General features: G+C 42.3%; 2 protein-coding genes across 2 annotated transcripts in view; one reads left to right on the top strand and one right to left on the bottom strand.

The window, feature by feature from the left end:
* dbx1a (developing brain homeobox 1a) overlaps positions 1–1,305 on the top strand; it is a 2,916-nt gene extending 1,611 nt beyond the window's left edge. The window contains exons 3-4 of the mRNA XM_020612338.1: positions 443–645; positions 768–1,305. Of these exons, the coding sequence (XP_020467994.1) occupies positions 443–645; positions 768–1,055 (491 nt within the window). The 3' untranslated portion in view covers positions 1,056–1,305. The remainder of the gene's footprint in view (positions 1–442; positions 646–767) is intronic.
* A 180-nt stretch (positions 1,306–1,485) lies between these two features.
* nav2a (neuron navigator 2a) overlaps positions 1,486–14,180 on the bottom strand; it is a 192,786-nt gene continuing 180,091 nt past the window's right edge. Inside the window, exons 27-40 of the mRNA XM_020612326.1 lie at positions 13,020–13,186; positions 10,718–10,890; positions 10,300–10,453; positions 9,171–9,363; positions 8,777–8,877; positions 8,573–8,668; positions 8,093–8,270; positions 7,620–7,855; positions 6,913–7,064; positions 6,049–6,120; positions 5,729–5,925; positions 5,516–5,634; positions 4,741–4,941; positions 1,486–4,339 (exon numbers count right to left, since the gene is read on the bottom strand). Of these exons, the coding sequence (XP_020467982.1) occupies positions 4,214–4,339; positions 4,741–4,941; positions 5,516–5,634; positions 5,729–5,925; positions 6,049–6,120; positions 6,913–7,064; positions 7,620–7,855; positions 8,093–8,270; positions 8,573–8,668; positions 8,777–8,877; positions 9,171–9,363; positions 10,300–10,453; positions 10,718–10,890; positions 13,020–13,186 (2,165 nt within the window). The 3' untranslated portion in view covers positions 1,486–4,213. The remainder of the gene's footprint in view (positions 4,340–4,740; positions 4,942–5,515; positions 5,635–5,728; positions 5,926–6,048; positions 6,121–6,912; positions 7,065–7,619; positions 7,856–8,092; positions 8,271–8,572; positions 8,669–8,776; positions 8,878–9,170; positions 9,364–10,299; positions 10,454–10,717; positions 10,891–13,019; positions 13,187–14,180) is intronic.

The raw sequence follows: 14,180 nt of genomic DNA, 5'->3' as shown, positions 1-14,180 counted from the left end.
TGCATTTGTGTTTATTTTGAAAGTGTAAATCTCCTTTTGTTGCGATAATATATGGCCTTCACCGCCTGTCCTGAGTCTTTTCTGCGTTAGTTCATTACTACACAATTACCGTTCACGGTTTATTAACTCCTCCAACCGCCCTCACAGGATTCCTTAAAGGATATGCTACCTCTTTACCATACCAATGCGGTTGTGGACCGGCCAGTGTGCTAATTAGTCACCTCGTGCCATTTCACTCAAAACAGAGACGTACTGCACTGTTCAAAAAATGAAAAACTTCCAATTATAGGCGACTGAAAAGTATAATTATCTATTCATACAGAGGCTCCCTTATGTTTGAGTGGTTTTAAGTTTACAAAAAGCAGGAAGGTCCCCCTCCCCAACTGTGCCAACTAAAACAAAACTAACGGGTTCCAATTTCTCTTCTGCGTTTGTATTGCAGCATCTTCCTCCATTGTTCCCATCCCGGGGACTTTTTCGTGGCCCCTGACCGCCAGAGGGAAACCCCGAAGGGGGATGCTGAGGAGGGCGGTGTTCTCCGACGTACAGCGGAAGGCCTTGGAGAAAATGTTCCAGAAACAGAAATACATAAGCAAGCCCGACAGGAAGAAATTGGCCTCTAAACTAGGCCTAAAAGACTCCCAGGTAAAACTTCACTAGTGCTCCCAAGGGTTTAAAATGTTCGCTATCTTGTGCATAATTTGTGCGCAAAGAGCAAGGCGCCGGGCGCAGAACTGTTCCACTCACCTTTGTTTCCCTGTCTGCAGGTGAAAATCTGGTTCCAGAACCGGCGGATGAAGTGGAGGAACTCCAAGGAACGAGAGCTGCTCTCCTCCGGGGGCTGCCGCGAGCAGACCCTGCCCACCAAAGCTAACCCGCACCCGGACCTCAGTGACGTTGGCAAGAAGTCATCCGCCGAGGATGAAGACGAGGAAGAGGAAGAGTTCGGAAGAGAGAGAATGAGGGTGACAGCGTCTAGAGTCTCCTCTCCCTCTCTGTCCAGTAAGCACTCGGACTTTTCAGAGTCAGATGAAGAAGAAATAACAGTATCTTAATTTATTAAAAAACAAAAAAAAACAAATATAGATATGACCCATGTTTTGTTTTATATGAGACTGTGACCACGTGTGTAAGAAACAAACTCCATAAATATCATTGTTCAAAAGTCAAGTTTCACTCAAGTTTGCCGTTTCATTAGTGTGGACTGAGACACAATTTGCTGTTTTGCACAGCTTTGTTCAATTGTACAGTATTTTGTAAATTTTTGTATGGAATTTTTATGCCAAGAATATTACTTTTCCCTTGACCTTGAATAGAGTCGTTTATCTTGAAAAGTAGTTATTTCGTTAATAATTTATATGAATTTGTTGTATGTTGTATTATGTACTGTACATATGTTTATTTCACACTTTTGTAAAAAACAAATAAAATTGTAAACGATTCTAAGTCGAGTAAATCCTGCTTTAAAAGAACCTTTGGACAAAATTCATTCATAAATAATTTTATTGAATCACAATAACTTAAGACTAGTACAGTGATATCTGATTTAATTCTCCGAGCCCTGGACAGACCAGTGACGACAAACGGCATCTCTGTTCTGACATAAAGAGACTGTACACAAAATACTCCTTTTCAAGTATTGTAAGAAATCATCTAGAAAAAGTCAAATGCTGCAAGATAATCAACTATTTACAAAGTTATGTTACATGTAAAAAATGTACAAAGCAAAGGCGGCTAAACATTCATTGAGTTTGAGAGTCATAACCAGACTGGTCAGATTCTTTCAACAGCATCCACACTTCTCAGAGTAGGCTTTCCACAAGACAAACAGAGATTTACATCTCTTTGTGCTTACAGGAACCATAGCAGGAGAGCCTCGATGAAATACACAGACACACGTATGGACAAAGAATATTGGCCACAAATCCACTGTTGTATGTCTTAGCAGTCCTGAAAACCACTTATGAGACAAATGCGCTTCAGCTTTTGGCTTCCATATGGAGATCAGAATGAAACTTGCATAGGATCGCTGACAAAAAACACTGAAAGCGATGGAAGCCGTGCTGAACTACATGACCCTGGGCCTCGAACGTATGCCTACTTTTCCCAGGAAGGCAGGCTGGGCAGTTTAACACAAAACTAAATGTACAATATTCTATATTTTTTCAGCCAAGGATGTCAAAACAGTTTTACGTGTTGTACCTTTACCTCCAATTCATTATATCACTATAAACAAAGCAGCGTACACACTAGTTTTCACTTAATCAGTTAACATGTTTAGTTTATCACAAGTCACACAATCAAAGCAGACAATAAGCATGGTGAAAGATAAAAGATGGGGATGAGGTATAAACTCAGCACTTCTTAAACTTCCCTCGTCCAGTCAACCTGCAAAAGGTTCTGAATTCAAGCACCAAAACATATCGATATAGTTCTCTTTCTTACTAGTGGTCCAGATATTTACATCAGCTTCTCAGCACTGGGTCATACACATGCATACAACTTAATATGAAACCTAAAGTCGCTTCTCATCCACGTCTCTTCAATCCCATGGCAGTGGTGTTTGATATGATGAGAGGTCGACGCCGCTCCTCGACAAAGGACAGAGTCGACTCAGAGCCCTGTTAGGTTTACAGCCAATTAGACAAAGATTCAGCTAATGCACATAGTCCGTTAGAAAAGAGTAAGGCATTGTTTGTTAGAGTTCAGTCCAGCACCGCAAGAGGTTTGTGCTACGACAGCCTGTCTGGGCCAGTGTGCATGGAGATCTCAAAGGATTATTAAAGCAGAGTGGTAGAGGCATCGTTTTGTGAAATTACACAAAAAGTTACAACATGGTATGCAAACGAGACAAAGTCTCAAACATCGTAAAGGTTAAAAGGATAAATATAGTCATAGTGAATGCTACATTCCCAATTGGCATGCTTTCCTCATGAAAGTCTATGTGGTGGGAACTAGGGATTTAGTAAATGAGATTTTGTTCTCACCTTGCTTCATACAAGTAGTATTTGTTGTAGTATTGGCCTGACTGGTGCCTATGATTGTGTAGTTTAATGTTATTCTGCTCTGTGTTACTTTCTTGTGGAACAATGGTCTCTCACTTATGAGGCAGGATGTAACCACTGAGGACCAGGATGAAATGATGCGCCAACTCCAGATCAAATGGAGTGTTAGGAAGGACAGTGGTTCGTTTTTGCATGAACAAAACTTGCGTCTTTAGTTGGGATATTTCTTTTCCAGAGATTTTGATATTGTTCTGGTGGTGAACCCGTGCTGCTACTGCCAACCTCTTTGTTAACAAGTTTATATCATGAGTTTGCATATATAAGCACAGATTCACATCTTTTTTTGTCTACTAAGGGTTTAGATTACAGACATTTAACATTTATCTGCCAGGATTGATTTTCATTCATGTTATCTAACTTAATTTTGGTGGACACATCTCCTTTACGAGCTATTACTGCACTTTTTTCAGCTTGGAAATGTGGCTTTAATAGAGCTGAATAAAATCAAACACTATGTTTGGGGTGTAAAATGAATGAGCTGAGGAGTTTTGGAGAGCATGCATGCTTTAGGATTAACATTCACTTTGGTTCAATTTATCCTCCAGCAATCACACAGGCGGATTCGGCTGTAGAGAAGCAGAAAGTGGCTGGCTGTTCACTCATCCAGCTGACCAGCAGCAGCCCCATAATATGTGCTCTTAGCAGCTATTAGCTCAGGCTCACTGATGTTCCAGAGACGAGGGTCTGCACCGCCACCTGTGGGCAGTGTAGGCGCACTGCGGCCATTGAGCTGATGCTGAGGCTGTGGCTCAGTGGAGGATGACAGACTCCTGGCTGGTGTCTACAGTATGCAGATGGCTAGTGATAATGATAATGATAGTGCACTACCAACAGTGTCACGCTGTATGTGCTTTTATTCTGTCTGTGTGAAGTAGACGTCAGGCTCCTGACAGAGAAGCCACGGGCCACAGTGGTGAAAAAAAAACATCCCGAAACAAAACACTGCCGTAGAAACTTTTGGAGCCTGTTTTATGAAAGCAGTTGTATTTTTCTTTTGAAATATTTGGGTTACCTGCACCCAAATCAAGTTGGCTGGATTGTGTAGCATGAGAGTATAGGCCTAACTCTCACACAAGAGGTTCTCACAGTGAGAACAGTTGTAAAAAGTTCCTCATGAAACCTGATCCCACCGTTGCCTTTTTATACCATCACAAGGTCGACTCCAGCGATGAGTCCAGAATGTCGTCCTGGTGGCTGTTGCTGTTGGAGTCGCTGTCGTAGCTCTGTGGGCTCGACGACGTCGCTGCCTCCTTCAGACGCATCAACATGTTCATCTGTCGGCAGAAACAAGTGTTAGTATAATCGAGCGATGGATGAAGCACCCGTTTCCTTCAAATACTCTTTGGTTAGCAAATTTATTTACCTCCGCCTAAAATTAAAACTTTTCTATGACAAAAAAAAAATGAAACAACTCAGATTTCACTAGTTTTCAAACTGTGCAACAAGATAAGAAGCTCTGTTCTGAAGTTTGTTTCCAAAGATCCAGATGTCGCTTTATCACTAACTCTTTTTTCCCACCAAAGCTGTTGTTTAAAATTTATGAAAACAAAGACAACAAGTGTTTTGACTTTAATTTCAGTGCTGTGAGAGATACCAATATCTGTGCCTGACTAACCTGCCTAAATGTTCCAATGCTTAGTAACAACTGCTCTTCTTCATGTGTATTTTCGCTCACCAGTGGGTCTGCGTCGCTATCACTCTGTGGTGGTTCTTTCCTGACTCCTTCTCTTGGGGCAGAGTAGCCATCAAAACCCACATCCTCTGGGCGGAGCTGCAGCAGCGGGGGCCAGTCAGCTGGAGTGGGCATGGCTGACCATGGATAGGTGTCAATCACCCACGCAGCAGGGTCCTCCCATGCAGACCGGCGCCCATACAGCTGCACAGACAGAACGCCACACTGAAACACACTAGACGATGCTCTGAATAATTTCACTGGAGATGAGCATTATTCTCCATCTGATTGTGAAACAGACGAAGGTTGTTCTTCTAAATTTTTAAGTTTTTCAACTGGAGAGAAATTTCAGCCTCCACTTCAGCATCACTACACTGTGGATTTTCTTCTAAGCTGTGCCTTAAACGCTTCCCTTCACTTACACTCAGAGGTTGCATTCTGGTAATTAGCTGCTGCCTAATTAAATTAGATGCCAATTACATGCAGATTAAGAGTACAAACTGAATTTATATCACTTTGATGAACATAACTCCCGGTCTTCTGAGATTGCAAATCAGAATAATTCTGTCATTCTCAAACTCATTGCACTTGTTAATTCAGATGGATCTATTAAACATCCCCTCAGGATGCTGAAACAAGCCTCTCTATTAATTAGTTTCCTAGATCTGTACCACCAATCCAAATCCAATCAGCTGTTCTTGAGGCACAGCACAAATTGTCTACCACAGATTAGACACACAGTTTTGGACAGATTAACTTATTTCTGTGTTTTCATTACCTGCAGTCCCTCTCGCACAGCCTCAAGCATGTAGGGGATGATGGAGTAGTTCCAGAGGTCAGTGAACCAAACCCTGGATCCTTCCACATCCATGGGACATGAAAGGAACAGACGAGGTCCTGCACATCACAGAGCAGAGAGGTAAGACACCAGCTGTTTCTACACTCACTGTTAGTAACCGATTTTTTATTAAATATCACGGCGCCCTCTTACCAATGGTGACATCAGAGGAGCTGTGCGCCTCCAGGAAGCGGTTGAGGTGGTGCCAAACCTGTGGGATCCAGTCGACAATCTTCACCAGTTCCATATTGCGTGTTCGGCTGCCGATCTCGATCTCGATCAGCTTCCTCCTCAGGTAGCGACCAAGGAAGCCTTTCACCGGCTCCATGTGGTTGGCACACAGCACCCACCTGATTAGAACAATCCAGGTATATCAGGACCCAAAACTTAGAAGCTTCACACAGTGTAAAGATGGTGTAAATCTTTCACATCCAGCTGCCAAGAATGGGAGGGAGAGATCAGCAGCAGTTTACCTGAAGTTGTGGTGAAGCTGCAGGTTGGGGGCAGATGATGTGGCTTGACTCATGGTACCGATAATGTAGGGACTGAAAAGAGAGAAAAACTAACTATTATTCAGTCTCATCAGGTAACATTAGTCCATTAAGTGGTCTGTCACTGTCTTTACACTCAGTCTTTGAGTATGGCTTAGGTATAAACAGTGTTGCAGTCGAGTCACCAAACCTCTAGTCTTGAGTCTCCAGTGCGAGTCTGAGTCAACTCCCTGTTTCCCTAGTGAGCGTCATCAAGATTACATTAAAACACAACTGACAAAGCTTTCACCATTTTATATTCCAATTTTTCTAACGGTGTACTGCTTCAAGATATCGCTCAGCAATTTGATACATAATCATTTATGGAAAGGCAGAGAGTACGTTTTGATGGAAGAGGGCTGGATACAGCATGGTGCGGGCAAACAGGCTTTAATATCAGTGTCTTATGTTAGTTACGTTATTAGGGCTAATTACAAAAAAAAACACCAGAGTCCGAGTCTCCAACTTCAGAGTCTGAATGCAGTCAGTGCTCGAGTCCGAGTTCAAATCCGAGTCATCAGTCCAAGTTGAGTCATGATGCCTGAAAATCTGGACTCAAGTACTACAAACCGGGGATAAACACTTTTGATTTCCGATGTCACTGGACAACAAGTCTTACTAACTATTTATGAACGACGACAATCTCCTTTGCATCATGTTATACACCTAAGCTTTTCCAACAGGGCTCTACTTTGAGTTGAAAATATCCAAAGTCACAAGAGAGGAACACATTTTTTAAATTCATGAAAACATTCATTTTTTAACCTGACTTTGCAGATGAATGTGTGTTTCTGTGTGTGAACTGACCTGCGTTGGTAGTTGCAGTTGAAGAGGCCGTTGAAGATCTCCCCCAGGGAGCTGATGTGGTGCAGGTTGTCCAGAATGACTACCAGAGGGCTGTCCGCCCCCGGGACGCCGCTGCACTGCTCAGCCAAACCTGACAGGTATTGGCGCAGCTCCTACACGGACAGAGTCAGGGAGCATTGAATCTGCATAATATTTATGATTTCTTTTATGCGTTAAAGCATTAGGGTTTCTACACAAAACCTTTCGGATTAGATATTTTTATATTTGTGAATTTATTTACATTTATTATTTAAACCTGGCAAAATGTGCTGCACATCCCGTTCAAGACATTATGACTTCCTCTCACTGCAAGCAACTTTGCAAACTTTGTGTTTTATGCTGCTAGTTAAAGTACCCGGCATTGTAATTTGAAAGCCTTTGGTTTTTGATAACTAGTTTTGTGCTTTCATTTCTTTTGCCTCTCATTTGGTGTCTGGGTTTGTAATTTATCTGCAAGCGCAACAGAATTAAATGAAGCTTAGACAAGAATCTATTATCAAGTCAAAGTTTTAATACTAGAAAACAGAAAAAGAAAAAATCTGTATAAGTGACAAAATTCACATGATCTCCTATGTTTTGTGATGGATTAAAGAAAAGCTACTAACACTAGCCCTTTGTGTCTTACACAAATACTGAACACATATGACACAGAATTCATGTGCTTTTACCTTGCTGGACTTGTGGTCCACATTGAAAGTTACGACAGCGTGTGGGGTCAGAGGTCGGCCCTCCAGCAGCAGCAGGTGTCGAGACAGCTGATTGGCCAGGTATGTCTTTCCTGTGCCACTGGGGCCCGACAGGATAATGCGCCTGTGCTCCTTCAGCAGTGAGACATAGCGCTGGAGCATTGGCTTCGGGATCAGAGTGTCGAACACCAGCGAGTCCACATTCTCACTGCTCGTACCTGGATACACACACATCAGGATGTTCATGTCAGCAGAGAGAGCTGGACCGCTCAGGATAGCTGAGCGGCACTGTTGGAACTACGACTGGTTTTATAATGGTTTGCAATGATCACTTTTTCTGTTGCTTATCTCTCTGGTGCCAACAGACTGTTAAAGATGTAACTGTGTCTTGGACACACCGGAGGCAGCAGCACAGCATTGTTGTTTGCAGCAATGACAGTATGAGGCATCGGTACCTTTGAGCTGGATACTAATGGTGTTGCTGTCTCCCACCAGGTAGCCGCAGGGCAACAGCTCGGGCGTGTGGGCGGCACTGGGGCTGCTGGGTCGATGGATTTCTCCGATGTTGTATCCCTCCACACTGTCGGAGCTCAGTCCCAGCTGGCTCACGGGGTCCACGTGGGTAATGTACTCCTGTCAGATACAAAGTCTCACATTAATGTTTTGGTAAAGTTTCTCAACAGGATACCAGCTGTAATGGTTTTCCTGGTTCAACATGAGAATGTTCAGAAGCACATTTCATAGTTGTTTTCTAAACAGCTGTGTGCATTTTTTGTTAGAGTGGAAAACCCGAAGCAACATTTTCATGATCCTTAATACTATAAGGTACCTTTCAAACACTGTAGATTTAAACTGTAAAGTGTCTTAAACCAACAGTAATGCCAAGGTATTTCTGACTTGTTTTCAGAGTCTCTACTGCTGTTGTTCCTCTTTACCTTGAACAGGCGTCGGACCACTCCGTCCAGAACGTCCCACTTGGTTTTCCCACTCACACCAATGCAACCTATCAGAAAATGACAAGGCCGCCCCTCCTGCAGTGGAAAACCATGATTGGTTTTAGATGCCAAAAATACTACAAGTAAAAAAAAAAAATTTACCCATAAAAACAGTTCAAGTTGTATTTTTCAAACAGGCCTCACCTCTCCCCATTTGCTATCGCCATCCAGGCTGACAACAATCTTGACATGTCTCCCCTCCTTCCTCATCCCTCCCTCTCCACCAGTGTCGTCCAGCAGCATGTCTGACAGAAGAGCAGAACAAGTCCACTACGGTTACTCTATTTGACCAATATTATAACAGCACAGATGTACTCTGAATGACTCAAATTCAGAAAACCTTCTTGTTTCCTCTACATTGTTACAATAAAAAAAATCAGGTCACTTCAGAAGATGACAGTAAACACGTCATTTAAGTACATGTAAACATGTACTGTAAATGTTATAAGTTCATTTAAGTATATATATATATATCTGTGACATTTCCATAACATTTTGCAGGTTTTATTATATTTTTCAGCTGTCGGTTCTGTCTTACCCAGGCTGGTGGACTCACTGGTGCTGAGGTTGAGGCTGTGCTGGGAGAGCCCCGGCCCGGGTCCCGGTGCATGGCTGTGTGTTTGTGGGGGAGGGGGAGGAGAGGATGAGATGGAAACCTGGGAGCCTGTCCTGCTGCCCTGATTCTCCAACTTCAAACGGTCATTCTCTGCCTTCAGTTTCTCAATCTCTAGCTGCAGGCACACACATGCACATACACACAGATGACGTTAGCTGACAAAGAACAGCTAAACCTGATTAAGCAATATGATGTTAAGAGATAACTACCAGCACTTTCATCTATTACACTACGTGTTATGAAGAATAAAAATCTGAAACATAAACAAGTAATGGTCCTGCTGGGCACCTCAAAGGGTGGTGCATACTTCAGGTTTCCACACAGGCTGACCAGAGCAGTATCAGTTCTGACCTTGTATTATAGCTCCCCCTTCAGACCATCTAATGTATTTCTATTTAAATGTCTGTTGAGTGCCGCAATGTCTCTCTTCAAATGTCTGCAAAATCTGAACAAAGGTTATCTCACATGTTGCAGAGTAATAAGCAGTAATTAAAACCTGAGACAATTAGTTCAGGTTATTGCTTTGAACACTAAATTGGTTGTTTATGTGATTAAAAAAAAATTGTGATATTGAATATGTCACTATGACAAATTATCCAATTTAATATTGCAATAATGATTTCAGTAATATCACAGAGAGCATAAATTACTGCTGAACAGTGTGGACACACCCACTCATTAATGTCAAAGGTGGGGATTACTATTAGCCGTCAAAGGCGGGAATTTACTGTGACATCACTGACTGTTTTCAGGCCCCGTGTGCACCATGACTGGTTCCATCTCACTGTGCAGCACTGAATTTGTGCAACTCATTCTGTACTGACTGCCCTTTAATATGAAGTGCAATAATACATATAAGTGAGCGTGTGTGTCCAGACCTGCATGCGGTTCATGGCCTCCCGGAGCTGGTCCAGCTGATGGGCAGAGCTGAGCGCCTCCAAGCGGATGTCAGTCAACTTCATCTCCTTCTCCCTGAGCTCACTCCGCAGCTGCATCACCATCTCCGCCTCGCTGTCCAAACACTCAGGCAATCTGTACACACACACAAGACCTGCATGCGGTTCATGGCCTCCCGGAGCTGGTCCAGCTGATGGGCAGAGCTGAGCGCCTCCAAGCGGATGTCAGTCAACTTCATCTCCTTCTCCCTGAGCTCACTCCGCAGCTGCATCACCATCTCCGCCTCGCTGTCCAAACACTCAGGCAATCTGTACACACGCACACAAGCAGGATAAATATGTAACTTATACACAGACAACAGACGGACAAAGACAACTGTCACACATCTTAACAATACGCACAATATCCAGCTGAAATGGGATAAAACTATACAAATGTCTAGTTAAGCTGAAATAAATGGGTAAAGACAAAATACAGCTGTTCCATTTATACCGTTTCACACAAACATCTTTATACAAGATAAACCATACCTCTAGAAGTACTGCAATGACATACAGATGATGTGTACGTACAGCGTGTTGGAGTGCGTGTTCCTGAGCATGTGGCTGGTGGATGTGGTGCCATTGTGGGGCAGCTTGGGGGAGGACGGCAGTGAAGAGTCGGTCATCTCCTCAATGTCGGAGTGAGAGGAGGCCGACTTGGGAGATTTCTTCTTGCTGAATGCTTGTTTGAAGGAGCTTCGCAGCTGCAGGCAGAAAACAAAGAGAGACAGAAACGCTGAGTGAGCGAGGTGGACACACAGAGAGCTGAGGGGCAGAGGAGCATACCAGGGAAAGCGGAGGAAAGAAACTGAAAGAGTGCAAGTGAGTCATAGGGAGAAAAGGAATTATGGGTAGGCTGCCATATGACTTGAGCTACAGCATTAAACACAAACACTAAGTATAATGTGTTTGGTTTGCATTGTGGGTTTTTCAGAGGAAGACTGACTCATTCCTACTTGTTGATAATACAGAAAAAAGTCTAGGATTGTGTAACTGGTTTGACATTTAAAAAAAAGAGAATCAAGCTGAGAATGAAATTTGGATACGAGAACCTTTTCTAATATATTAAAGGAGAAATTTCAAGGGGAGCATTTAACAATGTGGGGTCCCCTCATAAACAGAATCAAATGTCTAAGTTGAACTTGTGTTTGCTAATTAAAAAAAAAAAAAATCAGGTTGATTTTTGGTGAAGTTTGTTAAAATAAATAAATAAATACACATACACTGTTACACAAGACCCACATCAAAATGTGTTTGATCATCTCATTAATTGAACAGCAGTTTGTGTTTAAAGGAGAAATCCACTGGGAATACTTGACACTAGCACGATTATTTCATGACTCTGTGATGTTCAGTTCTGCTGTTATTTTAAGAAGAACTATAAGCACTGTCTTTGGGCAATCTGGCCTCTGTGCTAGCAGCACTCACTGAAGACAGAGCCATATGTCTGCAAACTGTTAGTACACCGTTTTCTTATGTGGGGACTGAAACTGTTCTCAGTGCCTTTTCTACAATTTTTTGCTCTGTAGTATCTTAATTTTTGGGGCAACTTTAAAAAGAAGCCTCTTTGATTTGGAAGGAAATGCAGCAAAGGCAGTTTATTTTGGATTTTCCTTTGCCTTCATCTTTTGTTTTTGTCCAGTTGAACGAAACCCACCACAAAACAGAGTTATATCTCCCAAGTATTTTCAAGTGGATTTGGCCTGTCAGGAGTCAGCTCAGATATCATAACAGCGGTTTTCAAGGAGAAGAGGTGTTGGGGAAAAAGGGAGAAAAGACACTATGGTGGGAGCAAAGAACAGAGGTTAGTGACCTAGAAAAGGTGCAGGGGTTAGGCAGCTTTGTTTCTTTCATTTCACTCAGCATACCAATCTTACCTCGTAGACCTGCCACATGAAGCGAAGCAGAGGAAGACAGAGACAAAACAGCAAATGTTCATATGGGTTTGGGTGTGTTCATGTGTTATGGAGGGACAGAGATGAAACTAGACACCCCATACAAGACTAGAGCTGATTTTGACTTCAAGGCAGCCGACAGCTAAATCTACATCCCAAGCCAGCATGAAACTGATCCACTATAACACACACACAGCCCCTATACTGTACTGTACACTCTACATCTCACACTTTCTGAACAACACCTGCATAAAGGTACCTCCTGTGGGGTCTCATCTATGCAAACACACTCAAGAGGATCATTTATTATCAGGAAATTCAACACAAGCTGATGTCTAATAACAGCTATCACAAGGAAGCACACTTATTCCTAAAATTCTACACCAGGAAAAACCACCATGCTTCAGTCTACGAGATGATAAAAAAGCTGCGTACATCATCATCATCATCTCTGACTCGTCCTCCGGTGCACAAAAAAGGCTTTCAACAGCAAAAAAAAGCAACAAAAAAAAGTCAAGTGAAAGTATGCATGATGTTGTATACTAGCAAAAAACCAATAAGACTAGTCACTAGCCAGTAAACACTGATTTAGTCATTTGTAGCACAGGAGAAGATGACTAGGACCATATTTAGCTCTGTTTAAACCTAAATGTCTGATGTTTTTTTAGTTGCCAATCACCAAAATCAGTCATTTATTGGTATTCAACAGGACTGAGCCTATAAATATCCTGATTGCATTCACCTTTTCTCCAGTGAAAGATGCCTAAAGAGCCAGAACCCCAAACATGTGGGAGGAACATATAAATGACACACAGACACGGAGACAAAACAACAACACCACCATGAGTGCTGGCTGTCTGCTTTTTTTTTTTTTGCAATTCAAACATTGAAATCACCTCTCTCTAAATTCATTATTTTTAAATTTTCTGACATCTTACCCAGTTTTTCTTGTTCTTCTTCTTGTTCCTTGCGTCGGCATCCATGTTGGAGCCCACACTGGAGTGGCTGGTTGCACTGGCAACACTGCTGACACTGTCAGAGGAGTGCTGCCTCCTGATGCGCAGGTCTGGATGCTGCTGTTGCTGTGGACTACCATTACTGCCAGCTGAGGAGAGACATGGAAGAACAGCAAATGTTTATATTTGTCTGTGTATTAAGCTCAAATGTGTCTTTCATTCATCAAACACTCAGTGCCGTCCACCTTTGTCATGATATGCAGTACTGTACAAGTATTTGTTGTTTTAGCAATGTGATGACAATATATATTTATCAGAATACAACTAGAAAATATGGGAAATACTGTATGTGCACGGTATTAAAAAAAACAAAAAAATATCAGAAAGAAAATCAGCAAACAAATTGGATACGCCAGATGTGGTATTCAAGCTGTTCTGAAGAAATATGAAGAATTCAGAGGTTAAGGACAAAAACAAGAGTGGAAGATTTTCTTCATTAAGGGACCAGAGGAAATCCTGCAAGGACCTGGCTCAGCATCTGGATGTCAGGTGGACCCTTCCACCATCTGAAGAAGCTCGCAGGAATGGCCCTTGGGGAAGGACAGCAGCCAAGAAACCCCTTCTCAGAAGGGGGACAGGAAGGAAAGACTGAAACATGCAAAAGTTCACAAAGATTGGAGTGAAGATCAGTGGAAAAGAGCCTCATGGGGTGATGAGTCAAAGTGTAACCTGGGTAAAATATTATGCATCATAGTTAAACTTCCTTGGAAAATGTACCTATTGGTAGAGGGAGTGACACCCAGAAAAGGGAGAGAAGAAGAAAGGAAGCGGTAAAAAGAAGGAACGGTGTGGAGAAAAAAATGGGAAGAGAAAAAAAGTAATGGAGATGCGAAATGTGCCAAGCATAAGGACTGTATTTAGACTATCAACTCGATAATCTGCACCAAGATTGATTGATTGATTGATTGATTTATTCTTTCAAACATGCAGAACAGAACAAATGACAGCAACACACACATAATTACACATATCCAACCAATGCTAATCCAAAATCAGTTTGCTTACACCTATTACATGTTTGAATGGAGTAGGAAGAAGTCAGACTTATCCAGTCCTACCCCATAACATCATATTATACAAAAA

Source organism: Monopterus albus, unplaced genomic scaffold, assembly GCF_001952655.1.
Source record: "Monopterus albus unplaced genomic scaffold, M_albus_1.0 scaffold123.1, whole genome shotgun sequence".
In the NCBI taxonomy this organism is placed as follows: Eukaryota; Metazoa; Chordata; class Actinopteri; order Synbranchiformes; family Synbranchidae; genus Monopterus; species Monopterus albus.
The sequence above is the reverse complement of the archived record's forward strand: the minus strand, read 5'-3'. Positions and strand labels throughout refer to the sequence as shown.